The 17,819-nt window shown below is 42.0% G+C and overlaps 2 protein-coding genes across 6 annotated transcripts; one reads left to right on the top strand and one right to left on the bottom strand.

The window, feature by feature from the left end:
• The first annotated feature begins 1,234 nt into the window (after positions 1–1,234).
• Positions 1,235–15,530, top strand: LOC124343496. Of its 5 annotated transcripts, XM_046796819.1 has the most exons (17): positions 1,235–1,520; positions 2,081–2,257; positions 10,446–10,503; positions 10,703–10,779; positions 10,895–11,035; positions 11,146–11,209; positions 11,280–11,375; positions 11,453–11,553; positions 11,640–11,771; positions 11,841–12,014; positions 12,142–12,483; positions 12,581–13,282; positions 13,379–13,750; positions 13,835–14,047; positions 14,139–14,322; positions 14,410–14,556; positions 14,624–15,530. In XM_046796819.1, exons 2-17 carry the CDS (start codon positions 2,162–2,164, stop codon positions 14,662–14,664), a joined length of 2,940 nt encoding a protein of 979 aa, XP_046652775.1. In that variant the 5' UTR covers positions 1,235–1,520; positions 2,081–2,161; the 3' UTR covers positions 14,665–15,530. The 5 variants fall into 5 exon arrangements, with proteins under 5 accessions (XP_046652775.1, XP_046652778.1, XP_046652776.1 ...); XM_046796822.1 differs by lacking the exon at positions 2,081–2,257; XM_046796820.1 differs by lacking the exons at positions 1,235–1,520; positions 2,081–2,257 and adding an exon at positions 3,656–3,748.
• Positions 15,531–15,683: 153 nt separating this feature from the next.
• LOC124343497 (SAYSvFN domain-containing protein 1-like) lies at positions 15,684–17,412 on the bottom strand. The gene is made up of 2 exons (XM_046796824.1): positions 16,919–17,412; positions 15,684–16,846 (listed from the first exon to the last, which is right to left on the bottom strand). The coding sequence occupies exons 1-2, from the start codon at positions 17,219–17,221 to the stop codon at positions 16,520–16,522; spliced, it is 630 nt and encodes a 209-aa protein (XP_046652780.1). The 5' UTR covers positions 17,222–17,412; the 3' UTR covers positions 15,684–16,519.
• Between the last annotated feature and the right edge of the window lie 407 nt (positions 17,413–17,819).

The following is a 17,819-nucleotide window of genomic DNA, read 5'->3' on the forward strand; positions in this document are numbered from 1 at the left end:
CCGTCATTCATAGCGCTTAAAGAGGCTTTATTGTGAAAGTAACTTTAGCTACGCTAAAATCGCATTTTACTGACAGCTTTTTTAACATGTCAGCTTCAACATTTTATTATAGGAAGACCAATCAGAAGACGACAAAGAACCGCGAAATTAAAATTTTTTAACTGGGTTATAAGAAGCTAGATTGCTGCTGATTTCTGTGCTGTATAGCTCCCATAGTGGCCGTTTGGGGCGCCACTGCAGTGCAATCAAATCAGCTGGGGTCCTGCCTGCCTGGGATCAGGGCATCAGGCTTTGCACAATTGAACTCAATAAAAATTTAAATTTCGCTGTTGTTTCGCGGCGTCCGATTGGTCTTGACAGCTTAAACGACAGCAGAATGCTCAAAAAAGCTGTCAGTCAGTAAATTACAATTTTTAGACTTTTTTCCTCGAGGGATTTTAGGGTTTTTTTGCTATAAATTTCACTTGCTTGTGTCAAGAATTTAGAACGAAAAATTGCTTCAAAATCACCAAAAGACGGCACGGTCGAAAATCGCAATTCGAGATTCGAGTTGATTTTTGAAATATTTCCGCGAGTTTTCTTTCCCACTTTCGTCCTATCCCTTTAAGTGTTAGGTTAGCTAATCGCTCTTTTCCAGTCAGAATTTCTTAGTATTGCAACTCAGCATCCGTTACTGGTTTATTCTATGGTTCCTGCTCCCCTCAATAGTCAATAGGGACTTAGATACCTGATTTGTAGCCGAGATCATTGAGGATTCGCTGACGTACCTCCAAAATCGATCCGTAAAATTGAGAATATCGACCAATTATTCGACGATGCAACTAAAGGCTATCAGTGGGGGGGACAAGGAATCGATCTGAAACCAATTTTGATCAATCAATTTTTGACTGAATAATTACAATAGAAATCAAAACAAAATCTCCTGAAATTTCAAGATTCTTCTACAAATTCCCGATCAATACATGATCGGTTGATTTTTCCAAATCCTTGTCTTGTCTTTGCTGAAATGTTTATTTCTGAAAACAAGTAAAAATTACATTCCAAATTTCCCAATCCCAATAGGACGTACGTAAAAATGAAATCGAAAATAGCCATCAGAGCTTCGGGTTATTTTCCCTTGGGCTAACCGATAATAAAGAGTCCATTTTTAGTTGAAATGTTGACAGCTAGATGGAGAGACCAACTGTGAATGAAGAATTTCCACAAAGAAAATGTAGGCCAAATGATATTCTACTTGGGTCGTAAGAGGGCGGCTGTGTCAGACGTAAGTGAGAGAGTGAGTGTGTTCTTCATGGTTGTTCGTCCCTCTCGTCTTTATGGCGAAATTCCTTTAAATTGCGCTGATTTCAATATTTTATCTGTTTGTGGAATAAAAGTAGCTGAAAGTTGGAGCCGAATTGGCGTCGTTCCTTTTAAATTACGTGTGTGGATGTGTACACTTGCAAGTTACCACTTCCTTTTTCTGACAGCTTGAATGGTTTAGACCCGTTTTGATTACATCTGAAGCCTTACTTAACGAGGTAAGTTTAACCCTGTCGTTTTGCAAGTCCTTTTGATGACTTGCTATTCCTACCGTGCACGAGCATGAAGAACTTGTAGCAACACCAAGAGTTTGTGTTTGGCCTTTTTTGACGGAAAAACAGGACAGGCTGCCATGTTTCTTTTTTTTACCCCTCACAGAAAAAGTGACGAACATTTTCTTTGACGTTATATTTACTAAATATAACGACATTTTATTCCCAATATTTGGTTGCTTTGATTGAGATCATTTCCCACCCGCAATCAGTGGTCATTTTCGTGCGATTATTAGCTAGATGATTAATAACTCGATGCCAGTCGATCCATTCTTTTTCATCAAAGATTGACATTTCTGTTGCCTTTTGTTTCTGTAGGTTTTGTTCAAGGTTTTGAAACTTATCCAGTAGATGAATTTCCCCACGTTTCACATATAGTTTTTGGTTCTAGTCCTTTGTTTCGTGATTGTTACGTCAACGCCAAGTGAAATGGCCAATTATTTGTTGTTTTGTTTGAAAAGTAATTGAGAAATATTGTTTGATGTGGTCATGATTTTGCCGGATAGATGCTGGTGCCTAGTCTTGTGGGAACCTTAACTTTTCGGATAGATCGGACCATCTGTTTGGCGAGGTGATACGCTCAAAAAATGCTGCCCTTCACGACGTGCTTCCTGAGTGGAAGCGGAGAAAGGAATTTTGTATTGCTCACCGACATGGCCGTTTCTGTCTCCACGGATAATCAGGTAGATTTCAAAACCAAAACAAAACAAAAAACAAAAAGTAGTATTGTCAGATGACTTTTTCTTTAGTTTATGTGACTTGTCATATTGATCGCCCTGGTTTATTTTTCCCCATAGCCTTTTCTTTTTGCCATATTTCAGGCTACTACTTTTTTTTTCCTTTGAGCATTTGAAAAGTGTATAGATGGTTTGCCACTGAGAGCTAGCTATGATGAAACAGGCCTACTGCCTTCGCTATGCCTTCGAATCATAAAAGAAATCTTCAAAGAGACTATGATTTAAAAAAATGAAAAAATTCGGTTGCGTCTTTTGCTGGGGGATTCGTCAATTTCCGTCATGTCTTGCTATCGCTCTGTCTGCGGCGGCGCACTGGAAAAAGAGGAGATATCAATTGCGTTCGTTAGTGAAAAGGCAGATTATCGAAGAGATGAATGATCGTGTCCTGTATGAGGTTGGGAATTTTTTCTCCATCGCTCCTTGGACGTCCCTTTCGACTTTAGGCAATTAAGAAATCGTAGGAACCAAGTTGACGTCATCACAATTGATTATAGATGAATCCTTGCAGATTTTTGAGACTTTTTCATCTTTTTTTTTTTTTTTTCGTGATCGTCGGCAGTTGAAGGGATCGAAGGTGACAAAAGGGTATCAAGTCTATTTCAAGATGGAGATACGACAGAGGCCCCAAAACGGCTGTCTGTTTGGTGGTGCTGCTGATTGTTACAGCTCCATTGCGTTGATCTCCCCGTTAAGTCTGACGATCTCTTAAAAGGTCGAGGCTTGTAGGATTGCAGCCTGGAGAGGCCGTTTCCAATGAGAATGCTGCCTCGTTTGCCTTGGTAGTTGGACATGCGGAATAGGCGTTTTGGCCCAGGCTATAATCTATCGCAGCGTACTAGGAGAGTAAGGAGTCGTCGGCTGTTGAGCGCCATTGATGTGTTGTGATGGTAACACCGGTGCACGGGAGCCGGGGAGCCTCTCTTCCAATCGTTCTCCAGAGATGTTTTCTCCAAAGGGTGAGAAGGAGGGTCGAGAATGGCAGCGGATGCGCACTGGCATCACATGATCACTCGCTCCATCTCTCTGTAGTCGCACGAATCGTCAATTTTCTCCCCCAGTCACAAACGGAGAGGCTAGTCTCTAGTCGATTGACTCGTAGCGCTTCTCGCCCGATTCACTTGATTATTATGGGCCATTTTTTCAAAAGGGGAGGGGCTCCACCGACTTTTCAAACTCGGCTCTGAAATCACACGCAATGTCGATTGGCTTGTTCCGTTTACCGTGAATGACAAGCCAAGAGATAATCGGCAGCCACCAGTGAGCGTTTCTGTCTTGTGTATTGCAATGAGTGTGAATTTCTCCAATCGCTTTTGACGAGCATCGTCTGCTGCTGCTGCTGCAATGCCAAATCTGTGGCGAATGGTGGGCGGCTGTTTCGGTGGCTGCCCCGTTTCGTCCGAGTCGAAAACGACAGATTCACACCATTCGTCTGTTGAAGTAATTCGCCTTTTGATTTGATTCTTTTTCCTAATCTCAATGATCCAAACATGTTCCTTCCCCTCTCCCCCATCTCCGTGTAATAACGTCTTGCATCTGATCACGTGATGGCTCGTCTCTTTCAACCGGAAACGTGGTCGGGGCGGTCGATAGACGACGAGGACGCTCTCTTCATTATCGATTGGTTATCTTCCCGGATCCAAATTTCCTTTCTATTTATTGCTGCACAAATTGAAATCCACTGGGTTCGTCTGCTTTAACTCTTTGCAGCTTTTGAGCTCGTTCGTTCTGTGAATCTGTGAATCGACCACAGCAAGTTGGAAACAATCGGAATGAGCAATTCTCGCGAGGAATGTTTCATTTCGGTTTGTTCAGTCCTTTGCCAAAATAATTTCCAAGCATATTTCTCGTCTCCCGTAAAAATGTCATTCTACTTTTCACCAAGGGTCAAACTTCGAAAATTTAAGGTCTGATTGAAGAAGCTGATTGATCAGAATAAATTAGCCTTCTTGAATGTAGACCAGTATTCTTCTGTTTACCATATTTAAAATTTTAGTGAGTAGTGTGAACATGTTTTACTTTATTACTATTTTTTTTTTTTTCGAATTGCATTCACGTGTGCATGCTACAAAACAACACAAAGGGGATTTTCGTCCTAATTTGTAGTTGGTCAAATTGCTATCTGTTGTGTCGACGTCGTTCGGGGTGAAGCAATCCAAGCCAAATCTCAATCGATGTTTATGGCTTCAATGTACCCAAGTTCAGTCAATTCCTCGGCTGAACGGAATATTGCCTTTTAAAAAACATTTTGAAAAAAAAAAAAAGATTTGGTCGGCCATACCAATTAGTATCGATTGGATTGAGTTGCCAACACGAGAAAAAAAAAACGGTTCAGCATCAGTGAAGCTGCGTCAGTTGCTTGATCGATGCCTTTGACCGATTTGGCTTCAACGTGAGATGAACAGTTTTGGGTGTAATTGAGTGCGGTTATTAAATCGTCTCGGATTCGAGATAGGCAAGCAGTTGCAAACGGCAACGATTCATTTCCAATAGAGATTGGCTGTTCGATTTCGTAATGTTAAAAATAAGTCGATGGTGTTGAAACTGGTTTGCCGACTTTTGACGTCTCTTTGTTTTGTTTTTTTGTTTTTTTGTTTTTTAAAAATTTAGTATGCGCGCCTTTTTTGTTTTCTATCGGCCTTTCTTTTTTTGTTTTCTTCAAATTTCTTGTCGGAATGCCTATATAGTGTCTGCTGGTCTGCTGGTGTATCGTGAATCGGCTATGGTAATGGCGGTGGTAGGCCCTTGTATGATGAATGCCAGCTGACTTGTAAGCAGCCCAGCATGCATCGGAACCAAGCGGCGCCGAGCGTAGTATATGAAAACGGCAGGTTTGAGGGTGCCGTTGATTGTCCTAATGATGTCCAAGGAAAAAAGAAGAAAGAAAGAAAAAAGACTTTCAATAATAGAGAGAATGGGAAAAAGAAAGCTGTATACAGCCATGCACACAGTGGGTGTTTGGCGCCTTCCGATAATGGGGTACCGCTGGGTTTTTTAAACAACAACAACAACAACAACAAACAAAAACAACTTGTTTCTCCTCCTCCGTCATACATGTCTACATTGCATTTGGCTTGGCTCATCGCCGCCATTGGGGCTCGTATTCTTGGTCTACGGTAGAGCAACTTAAGAGAGAGAGAGCTCTTTCTTCTCTTATACATCTACGACGACTCGTTTCACCACCGGCGTCAAGTTCTGCTGCTGACATCCACTACTACTAGCATTCTCTGTTTCTCTCGGTCTGGCTGGCAGCTCCAGCTCCTTGTGCATATTCAAATGTTATGTATTCAATCAACGTAACCCACGTCCTTTAAGCCAGTCGGCTGTCGGATTCTCTTTGATCAGAAATTCCCCTTGATCAAGCCGTAAAAGATGGATTAGCAAACGGAGGAGATAGAAATCAATCAGTCGGCCATTGTGCGCCTTCAACTTTTATATCTACATGCGGGAAGGGGGAGATTTTTCTTTCTTTCTTGTTTTCAATTCAATTCAATGCAACTCAACTCCTGGATACCAAGAAATCCCGACGTGAACAATCGGTCAAGAATCTAAGCAGGTTTTCAATTCTTTTTTTCCCCTTTTCTTTCAGAGTCGACACCCACCCAAAAAATGTAGCGGCTCATAGTCTCCCGATTTTTCAAGTTTTACTAACTCGCGCGGGATTTGATTTGATTTGCTTATTTTCGTAGGTATGCACATTTTTGTTCAGTTAAATTATCCCGTCTGTGTGTCACTAGTTCCTGGTCGACTTGATGACGTGGCCTAGAGGAGGGAAACTATTTTGATTCAACGTGAAAATGCATATCAATTGCGACCATAATGAATGTTTGATAGCATCGACGGGTTCTTGGCGGCTGGCCGAGCTCGGCGTCCAAGAACACGAGCGACACACACACACACACACTCAGAAAGGCATTTTTCTTTTTCTTGTTATTGCTTTTATTTTGGGGGAGTTCTCGGATTGGTTTGTGCGAGAGTCAAACAAAAGGAAATGGTTAGATAGATGGAGTGTGTCGGCCATTTCCTGTTGGGGCTTGTTTTTCATTTGCGCGCACCAGTCATCTAATGGCCAGCGCCTTTCTTTTCTCTCTCTGTTCATTTCTTTTTCTTTTTTTGATTTCGTCTCCATTCTTTATTGCTCGTCTCACTCGCCCAGCATTGGCGGTGGTGGCGTTTGAAAGAGGCTGTGCTGCACTACACGCACACCTCGACCAACTCCGACTCACCCCTTATCGATTTCCGATCACGAACGCAGCTGTCGCTGATGAACGTCACACCTCTTCTTCTTCTTCTTCTTTTCTTTTGGCTCGGCTAGGCGACGGGCGACCAACTATAGGGGTCTTTGGGTCTCTTGTCTTGCCTGCCCAAACATTCGACATCATCGCCATCTGTTTAAACCGAGAAGCGGCCGGCTAAAAATATCTCATCTTCCAAAAAAGAAAAAGAAAAAAGGGGTTATACGCCTGGGTGTTGAGCCTTATGCCCCCACCCGTTGGCGCTACGTGAGAGATGTTGTGCGTGAATATCAGGAGATGGCACGGGTCAGCTCTGCGAGACAGTGCGCGTTTTGTGGTATTTATCGCTGTTTTTTTTTGTTTTTTGCAAGTTGTTGGCTAATCAATCGAATCAGTGAGTGGAAACTGGCTCGGTGGAGGGGCCAATTGATGACGTCGCCACTGGGCAAAGTCAGCATGTTGGATTGCCGTAATAATGATCGGGAGATAGCCCAGCCGAAAAAAGGCACAAGAGAAAATTTCGACTTGTAGAGAAGGAGACGCTGGCTGTGGAAAAAAAAGAAAAATGGTTACATTAAGAAGGAGGGTCGTACCGATTTGCCGACTCAACGGCGCCAACTCTTCTGGCACACACACACACACACAAACACTTGACGACCGAAATTATAGCCATCGACAAGCCAAACTTGCAGCTGTCGGGACTAACAGGACCAACTAACAACTAGACGATATTATTTCGCTTCAATGGAGGAATTTCGTTTCTTTTCCTAAAGATGCTGTCCTTTTTTTTATCAATATCACGTCCCGATTTTTATTTATTTAATGCAATTAGATTGCGTCTGGCCGACTACCTTTCGTCGTAGCTCTGGGACCTTGCATTCTATGCAGCATTTCGAGTAATATCCCTTTGCTATTTTGATCAAATCCAATCAGTTGTTTCTGATTAGGGTGAAACGAAACTTGTTCAATTTTTGGTTTTGCATTACTGACAGGGAAGCGGCCAATAGCTGAGAAACGATAACTAAAAATTTGTTGGAAATTGTTGAAAATTGGGAAAACACTTTGGTGTGGTTAAGTTCTTCTTGAACGTGAATCATTGTGCTTAGGTACACACACACACAAACACAGCAAGAAGCATCGCCCCGAGTAAGTTGGGCTTGCATTCCTTTCTAAAATAGGGTTCGGCAACCTGTTCCGTGAAGGTAGAAGAGAATAAAAAGAATCAGCTGATTCTCTATAGAGTGGCCCGAGTAAACGACCTCTTTATCTTTGACGGACTTTCGAGTCAAATAAATGGCCAAGACAACGAGCGGAGGAGAGGAGAAGACGAGATTTGTATTATGCAAGCTCCGAATTTATTTTTAGAACTGAAGATGGATTTGCCGGATTATTTGACATCGGAGCTTGTTCACTTCTTTTTTGGTTTTCTTCTTCTTCTTCTTACTCTCAATTTTTCGTCTTTTCCTTTTGCTTCTCTCGTTCCTTCGGCCTTTCTCTGCACCTTTTCTTTCATCGTCTCCTCTCCAACTCTTCCTATTCCATCCGCGTCCCCGATGTTGGCCGGTCAGTGGTTGGTTGGTTGCCTGCTGGCCCGCCGCAGTCAATTGCAACCCGACACACACAGCGAGAGAGAGAGAATAACGAAACGAGCATCGGCTTATTCCCAACACTCTCCGTCCGTTTGCCCGTCGAAATAGCCAGCCAGTTTTTGTCTTCTCGTGTGCCGCGTTCTTTGGCTCGAGCTGCTCCCAAAGTTTCCTTACCTCAAGGCGGTGAAGTTGCTGGGATTCGATGGGCGGGAAAAAGTGGCCGACAGATTTTGATCTGTTCAAGTGTTCAGACGCCTTTGCCCGTCGTTCTCAGGTGACAGAAATCTTTTTTTAAAACAGACAAACCGAAATATAGTGGGTGAATAGCGTCGGGTCTTGCAGAAAAGAATCGAAAAACGACCGAGGATGTGCAAGTGACTGGAAATTGTTGGTGAATCGTAGGCTGCTTCGCTTTGCACAGAGTACCGTAAATCATTTCGTCTGACATCTATTACCGCAGGCAATAATATAACAACGTATACACATAGACATATCCAACGCAGAATGATTCTTTGAATGGCTTTCTTTTGCCTTGATATCTCACTGTGTTTATGCGTTTCTTTCTTTTTCTCGACCGAGTTCAAACACACGCCTTACGTTCATCTGGCGCGCTAAAAATACATTTTTCCGAGACTTGTGTCGTGTGATTTACGTTTTGAAATTGTGACCTAACAAAAAAGAAAAAAGAAAAAAACAACTTTTGAAAATTTGCGGTTGACCGTCGCATAACCCGAGTTAAACATAATATGATGCCAACTCCCTTCATCCTATCATACGTATTATATGAGGCTCAGAGTCAATACATGATGGATCAGATTTTAACGGGCAGTTAAGGATCCTTGTTGTTCTGTTTATTTTGGTCTTTCAACCGCAAACGTTTTACTGTTTGTTTTTTTAAAAATGAACGGAAATGGGCTATTAGCTCCTTGGAGCATCTACGAAGCAAGTGGCAAGTGCCGAGTCTGGTCGGTAGAAAGAAAACAACAAGTTGTTGGCGGCTTTTGAGCTATCGAGGTCACGCAGCCATCAGTGTGTGAGACTGTGAGCCTGGCTGCCGTAGCATGAGCGTATGGGGCTGGCCGGCCGGCTGTAATGCCAAGGCACGTACTTGTGCCCGTTTCTGCTTCCAAAAGATAGACTTGTTATCAACTTTTCTTCACGGGGCATTGCATCGGCTGCCGATTATTATCTCGGCTACTTTATTTGCGTCGCTGTCTGTACTGCGCCCCCGTCTCCCTTTTTTCTCTTTCTTCTTTTTCTTTTTTTAATTTTCTACCTTGTTGTTCGACGTTGCTCAACTCGTGAAATGTTATCAATTTTTCCCAGCCAGCCGGATCGAAGCCAACAAATAGTTTATCAAGTGCCTTGTTCACTTGTTCCTTCTGTTCCATTGTTCCGTCGTCCACTTTGATTGGGTGTCAGGGTCCTCATCTCCCAGTTCATTCCCTGCATCCGTAAACTCTTTTGCCTTTGGTTTTTTGGGTTCGAAAGAAATCTCATTCCCACTTGTAGTGCCAATGAGCGGTGGTCACGCCGACGCTATAGCCAGATTAAGTGTAACATCCTATTTTCGTCAGTCATCTTTTGGAGATTGATTTGTCCGTCTCCGGCTAACCAATGGCAATGGTTTAGTCACAACCATTTTCCAAGTAGGTAAAGGTGTGTGGTGAATGATCAAGAGTTGTATTAACTTTTTAACAGCCTGCCCAATTGCTGGGCTTTATCAGCTTGGTACTGGCGTATTTTTACGAGACTTTTCTTTCCTCACTATTGTGTAAAGTGTTTGATAAATCCCGAGTCGCGCCTCAAAAGTAAAAAAATCCGCCAAGACCCTGGTAACTAAACGAATAACACGCAATTTGTTTGTCTGCAAAAATGCGTCGGTTTAATATTGAAAGCCAATAAAAAACAACGACAGGACACGATTGATTAATGCGAAATTCCATTCACGTCTCTTTAAAAAAACGCTTTCCTCCATGAGCTGGAATTTGAATGTGCTCCCGGCCTCCAGTTTCCTGGTTCGCCTCTCGTGCCCAACGTTTTGATTCGCGGATGTGGAAACGAGACATCAACGGCGTCTCAAAGGCTTGATAATGTGCAGCCTTTCTGGTTACTAGTGTTTCAGCTGCTTTACGACGTTTTCCCGAGAGATGTCGATTGAATCATGTTTCCGTGACAACATCCGCTTCCTTCTATTTGCTTTTAGCCTTGCTCTCTCTCTCTCTCTCGACAATCTTATCGTCTTCATCGATTTTTTAACCATTTCTTTCTTTTTCTTTTTTTTTTTTTTTTTAAATGACGTGCTTTTTATAGAGCAAAGCTTCGTTCACCTTTACCGAGGGACCTGCATGGAACAGCGTGCAGTTGAAAGGTATAGTTTAATTTATTTTCTTTATACTTTCATTGGGCTCTTTCGAGCGATAAGAACAGCCCAATTATTATTTTTTTTTTAAATAAATAGATTCATCGTTAGTTTTATCAACTTGAATACAAAACTATTTTTTTGGATTTAATTCCGTTTCTCGAATGATTTTGACAATTTATTTGATTGTTATTGTGTTTTTTTCCAGATTCTCAAGTCAGTAGCCCTGGCAAGAATAAGCTTCCTCTAATGCCAGATCTAGCAGAAGAAACTAAATCTCAGCCGGTATGTTTTTTTATAGTTTGATTGCGTACATTTTTTTCATCACTTAATTTCTCTCGATTGGCTGTTGATTGGATTCGGTCGTCCGTTCCTCCTAACCGCTGGACGCCGAGTGCAGCTCGAGCGACAGGTGCGCCCATGCTGGTCTCACAGCGGTCGGTTTCTCACGCTGCATAAACGCCGGAAAAAAAGGCCACCCACTCGGGCTATGACGTCGGACCAGGCCCTCCTTGATGACCTCTATCATGGCCCCACGCACGTTAGTGCTTAATTCATTTGAAACACACAAGCAATGCCGATCGTCGATTGCCAACACTTAAATAACCTCTGTCGATCGTCTTTTGTTTTTTATTTTATTTTTCTTTCCAGATACTTTTGGCTAGAATCAGTGAATGGCCTTTTAATGCTTTTGCCCTGGATAGAGCCACAGGGGGTAATATGCTCATTGGATCACGTCTCGACACTTTGATATTCATTTTTCTTTTTACCCGTTTTCCCACTAGGACGGCCTCTACCGACACTCTGCTTCCACCTTTTCCATCAATACGGACTCATGGCGCACTTTCATCTTGATCCTGTCAAAGTCTGGAAGTTCTTCAGTAAGCCTTTCTCTTCTTGAACCGATCAATACCAACTCATTTCGGATGAATATTTTCTCTTATTATTCATCGATTAGGTCTGGTAGAAGAGGGCTATCACAGCAATAACCCTTATCATAACGCCATCCATGCTGCTGATGTTACTCAAGCAATGCACTGTTTCCTTCAAGAAGAAAAGGTGATTTCCGTCAAGCTCATTTGCTAATATTTTAAAACAGCTGTTTTCAGAATGTTGGAATTTGTTATTGGGTGATTGGATTACAGATGCGTTGCCATTTAACTCCACTCGAAATTGCCGCCTCGCTGATTGCTGCCATGGCTCACGATTTAGACCATCCGGGCGTTAATCAGCCATTCTTGGTGGCCACGTCTAACCATTTGGCTTCTCTCTACAAGGTAATTTGGGTTGTTTATTTCCAATTGGTAACTATTTTTTCTACAATGGGGGTTGCCTTTTTGTTGTAGAATGCTTCGGTTTTAGAAAATCATCATTGGCGATCGGCTATGGCTTGTTTAATGGAAAGCGGTATGATGGACAGTCTTGAACGCACTTCGGCTCACGAACTACAACGCCAAATTCAATCGCTGATTTTGGCTACCGACATCGCTCGGCAACAGGAATTTCTCAGCGCTTTTCAAGTACTTGTTTTTATTTTTAGCTACTGATTGTTTAACGCAACCGCACTCTCAAATTGTCCCTTATAAGAAGCCAATTTGTGTTGGTCGATCAATTTAACGAGCATGGAATTTGTGTGTCTCATGGCAGGGCTTTTTGAACACCAGCTCGCTGGACATGCAGACAGGGGATCACCGTCACTTTATGTTGCAAATCGCACTCAAGTGCGCTGACATCTGCAACCCGTGCCGTCCCTGGGAAGTGAGCCGGGCCTGGAGTTTGCAAGTGAGCGAGGAATTCTACCGACAAGGTGACCTGGAGAGACGACTGGGATTACCCGTCACGCCACTCTGCGACCGCTTCACTTCCTCCGTCTGCAAGATCCAAACTGGTTTCTTCCGTTTCATTGCCGCTCCCCTCTTCGAGGAGTGGCACCGCTTCCAGGCAACGCCGCTCTCCTGGAACATGCTAAACTACCTCCGCTCCAACAAAGTGATTTCCCCCTTTTCCTTTTTCCCCCTTTATTTTTTTTTTAAATATTTTTATTACCTTGACGCTGTCGATATTAAAACGGACGATTGTTTTTCAGCTTAAATGGGATTCCATCTTGAACGACGAAGAGTCGGGCGATGTGAACTTGGCCGAGTATCAGCTGCGTGACCCCGCCTGGTCGGAACTGGGCGTTTTGGAAATGGGCATCGAGAAAATCCACCTGAGGAGGGCCTCACTTCCGCCCGGTCGCTCTGGCTTGTGGACCTCCAATTCGGCCAACTCCTCCCGAGTGTCGCAAGTGGAACGCTCAATGGAGGAAGACAGCTCCGGCGCTTCGATGGACCCTTCGAAATGTGTCACTGGTGAACCTCATCCGCCTCGATCTCTGTTACCAGCCGACAGCCACGATGATTCAAGCCTGGCCGAACCTACACCTGGCGACTCGCAGCACACAGCAGATACTCCTGGACTTGCTTTCGGTCTTCCAGCCCGCCTACCTCATCGGCGCGAGAGTCTTCCCTTCAACTTTCCCGATCGGTCTCGAATGGAGTTGATCCAGCGACAGGGACGACGGGAGAGCCTGCCAACCGATTGTTCAAGAACTTTGAATGCCTGCGACGTCCTTCCGGAATTGAACATCACCTCAATGACGCCTCTGCCTTTGAAGAAGGACAAGAGGATTAGTCAGCCCACCAATTGCGTTCAACCCACTACCTCTACTCCGTCCACTTCTTCTGATAGGAGTTTTGGATGCGCCGATGAAAAAGAAAACATCGTTTCCACTGCCTATCTCAAAACTGTAATTACTAATTTAACAAATCATAATAAGCAATCCGTTTAGTTGTGCAGAAATATGGGTGGAATTCTTTTAAACGACTCGTTTGCTATTGTCTAGGAAACGTCCCGGTTAACGCTGAGAAGAGGATCCGCCCCGACAGCTTTGCATCCATTGAATTGGCTGGATATTCCGCGCAGTAAACGCAATGGTCCGGCGACACAATTTGGCCGTCAAGGTTCACTTCGGTTGGCCAAATGTTTGGACCAAAATGAGCCGGGTTTCCGGCGGCGTGGATCTTTGCCCTATGAACTCGGTCGGAAACTCTCTGGTCACGAATCCACCGTTGCCCGGCTCGTTCCAGGCTCTTCCGACTGCGCTGAATTCGACATCGGGGTACGACGTAGTTCTGCACCGTCAGATTTACTACGCAACACTGGCGCTTCCATTGCCAGTTGCTGGATCCAGTTTCGTGATCGAGTTAAAATGAAGGTACTCCATCAGTTTCTTTTTCTTTCTTTATTTTCTTTTCAATTTCTAAAATTTTTGGTTGCGTTTTCCAATCAAATATTTCAGGGTAAAGAGGTTGTTGTGAGTGCCGGGACTGGGTTAATGAGTGACAACGGATGTGGTTTTGCTGTGCGTGAATGCCGAAGGCGCTCACTTCGAAGGCGTCGTTCGGGTGGTCCGGAACTCTTTGCTTCGGTTGTCCGCCGCGGCAACAATTTTACTTCGGCTCATCTACCTCCGCTACCTCAAAGTGCCACGTGTACTCATGCCAAATTAAAGGTTTGATTTATTGATTTTATTCCCATGCAGCTTTTTGTTTTTAAACAACGGATTTAATGACTTCTTTTCAAATTGCATCATTGCCAAGCAGAGGACGTCGTCCTTGTCACCTCCCGAATGTAGCAAACCTCTGGTGGGATCCGGAGATTGTAATCGTGACTGGCTTTTGCTGGGAAGACGTGGTTCCGGGGCACTTGAACTATTGGCCGGACTTTGGCGCCAGAATCGGGATCGATCGGAACGCTCCAGTTTTGAATCTGATGATTCTCTTTTAAGTAATTAAAACATCAGATCTAAACTTGTCAAGCGCCAATTACCATGGTTGTATTTCTTCTTCTTTTTAAAAACAAAACAAAAATTAGAACCTCATCGTCAGCGGCTATCAATGGACTCATCTTCGTCGTCAGATGGAATCCCGTGCTCAGCCCTGGAAGAGTACTGCCATTTGATAGGGCACGGGAGGACTCAACGACGAGGATCTTGCCCAGCTGACCATTCCGTTTTATCAGGTGAATTTCAATGGCAATTACTTTGATCGAATGAGTGGATAATGACGGTCATTTGGACTCGAAATAGGAAGCTCCAGTGGGAATTTTACGCAATTGAACAGCAGATAACACACGGCGTAGATGGATCGAGTTCTCATCGACAGCTTCTTACTGTTTGATGGAATATTTTTATACATGATTTATTTTCTTTTTTACAAATGAAGCTCAGTGTTGATATCTTTAAACAGAAACTCTCATCCTTTTACTTTCTTTCAACGGCTGAATGTTTTTGCTCAACAAAAATGACAAACGAAATTCCACCAAAAAATTGAAGAACTATAGATGAGGAAGCGTTGTTGTCAAGCGTTTTATGTGTTTCTAGAATTTGCTGGCCATCGATTTATTTTGCCTGTGTTTTTGCATCATCTCTGGATTTCTTTGCGTTCCTGAGTCAAAGACCTGCAGTAAAGAGAGACACACAAGTGGCAAGCGAACAGATTAAAACAAAAAAACTAAATATAAAAAAAAAGAAAAAAGAAAAAAAAAAAAATTGTTCCTACCACTTTTATGTCTGGTTCACTAACATTCCGTCATGTTGTAGCTGAATTTAGAGTTTTTACTTTTCACTTCACTGCCTTTTTTCTTTCCTCCCTTCTCCTTTTTCGAAAATTTTTTTTTTTCGTTCAATGTTTTGTTAAAGAAATGCATCTAAATTTTATGTCCTAAAAAAATCACAAAAAAAAATAAAAATAAATCTCAAAAATAGCTGACTCCTGCCCCCCACCCTCCCTCCCCCTCCAGATGAGCATTTTTTATTTTATATACATCTACCCCAATCCCGTCAGTCGAGTACACTTTAATGTCACAGAGTTCAAATTAATCGCTGAGTATGTGTTGGGCGTCCTTTTTCCATTTTCCAAGCTTTCGTCCACGTTTACTGTATGGTATTGTCTCGGAAAAAAAAATTATTTAAAAATACACGTTTTTCCATCAAAGTCATCGTCGTCGTCGCAATTTCTTATAGGGTTGTGCTATGGCTGTAACATACCGAAAAGCATCAAGTGACTTTATTAACTTGGAATTTCCTGTCTTATAGTAAGACAATAATTTGTAAATATAATTTGTTTATAATCTTCTTTTATATCCTCTTTTCAAATGAAATATGTATTTTTCAATTATGTTTTCTGGCGGATAGCCGGATACAAACATCATAACGCTTTTATGAGCACATTCTTATTTTAAATTGTCATTTAATTCCTTCGACACCATTTACATTATCTACACATTTTTGGGTTCTCTGGAGAAGTTTTATGGAGTAAACACGATAAGCGTTGATGCTGCGGCTGCGGCTTACTTACTTTGGCATCATCTGTTTCACTGCGTTCAAATGAACTTCAGTCTTCTTCGCAGTTATCTAGTTGTAGGCCTAATATTCTCCGAGATAATTAAAAAATATCATACATTTACCTAACGGTTGAAACATCTGGGAAACAATAAAGTGGTTATGCTTATGCTGGCGCAAGATTTGACGAGCTTTTGAAAGAGGCGAAATTTCATACAGTAGGTGAACTGAAAATGGGTGTAATTCCCCGTATGAACTTTTTTAAATATGCGGACAATGCGGTAGCATAAATCCAGCCCCCCCCCCCCCCCCCCCCAACGGCATAAGACGAGCTCAAATAGAATTTACAAATTCTAAAGGTCTAAAATCTTTTCATTTAAAGACCCTTTCAACCTAAAGAATTTCGACGCTTATTATACGTTTCCAATGTTTGCAAAAATACTTCAAATTTACAAAAATGAATTTTTAATGGTGACTGTTATCTTACTTAAATATTCTACCAGTATTTTCTACCAACTAACTGAACTTACTTTATTGCATGACACAACATAAATTTATTTTGCTTTAATAACATGATGACACATATTTCCATGTAGCAGAATCCCTCAAATCAGTGTAAAAAAAAAAACATACAGGATAAATTTAAAAACCGTATCGAATTTCCTTTTCAAATTGCTCTGGTTTCAATGTACCATCAATTGCTTCACACCCAGGATTAAAAACTGAATATGCACTTGGTTCCCATGACTTTCTTTGTCCATTTCGAAAGTTGGTAAATATTAGATAGAAGGCAGAGAAAATAATATAAACTGCACCAAATTCCAGCTCCAAACAAAGCAAATAAAGTACAATCCACAGTACTATTTTCAGAAAATAAAGAAACCATTTGAATTCTCTATCATTACTACTTATTTCATGAGGAGTAGTCTGATTGTGCAGCAGAGAACTTGATTGTTTACTATGTGGAACCTAAACTTGTTTAAGATATAAAATATTTTTAGTCAAACTTCATATTTAAACCTGCATTAATGTTACTTTTACCTGTTTGAGTGATTCAGTTGATTCTGTTTTTCTCCGAGAATAAGGCTTTTGTGCTATTTTTGGTCCTTGATTAGAACTACTCTTTAACTCTGGCTCTTCTGCGTGATTTACTATGGATGCTTGATTTTGGTCACAGTCTAAAACATTCCCGGCAATTTCGCGAGCAACAGTGACGTTTTCATTTGGACTTCTTAACTTTTCTGGGAAAAGTCTTTCCCATATTGATTTACGATGTGACAACTTAACTTCTGCCTCTTTACGGCGACGATATTCCTTTAGCTTGTCTTCGATGTTGTTAGACATAATTTAATGAGATGATTTCACATGTCATGTCAATTTTTGTGTCAATTATAATACCCGTTTTACCACTTTTACTTGCTTACGTTTTATTTGTTTACTCATAGGCGTCACAGCCCACTATAATTAAAGGCCAGGGACTCTTTCTTTATTATTTGGCGTAGCTTGCATTAGCCCAGAGCTATAGAATACTGGACACTGGTACCATGGTGTATTAGTATGGTGGGGGAACTTATGGTTGGAATCGGCTATCTCGAATGAAGCCAGTTCCCGGACAAGAGGCGGAGCTTAGTGGAAAAGTCAAAATTCTTAACAGCCAATTGCAGGGCTGGTCGCACTTCTTTGGTGCCCTCTATGAACCAAGATACTAATTTCTTTTGTAAATTCGTCTGAAAAATAGTATATCTTTTTAAAATTTACGGAATTTGATATCAGGTGGTTGTCACAATGGCTAAAGTCCCGGTCTGCGACTCCTAAGAATTAAGGTTCGATTCCGATAGTCGAGACTTATTTTTTTTTCATATTTTTTTATATTAATTTTAAAATAGTTAAAGCTTGAAAAATAATACTTAATTGCTGTTTTTGACTCTTTTTTACGATTTTA

This window comes from Daphnia pulicaria, chromosome 6, assembly GCF_021234035.1.
Source record: "Daphnia pulicaria isolate SC F1-1A chromosome 6, SC_F0-13Bv2, whole genome shotgun sequence".
NCBI classification, from domain to species: Eukaryota; Metazoa; Arthropoda; class Branchiopoda; order Diplostraca; family Daphniidae; genus Daphnia; species Daphnia pulicaria.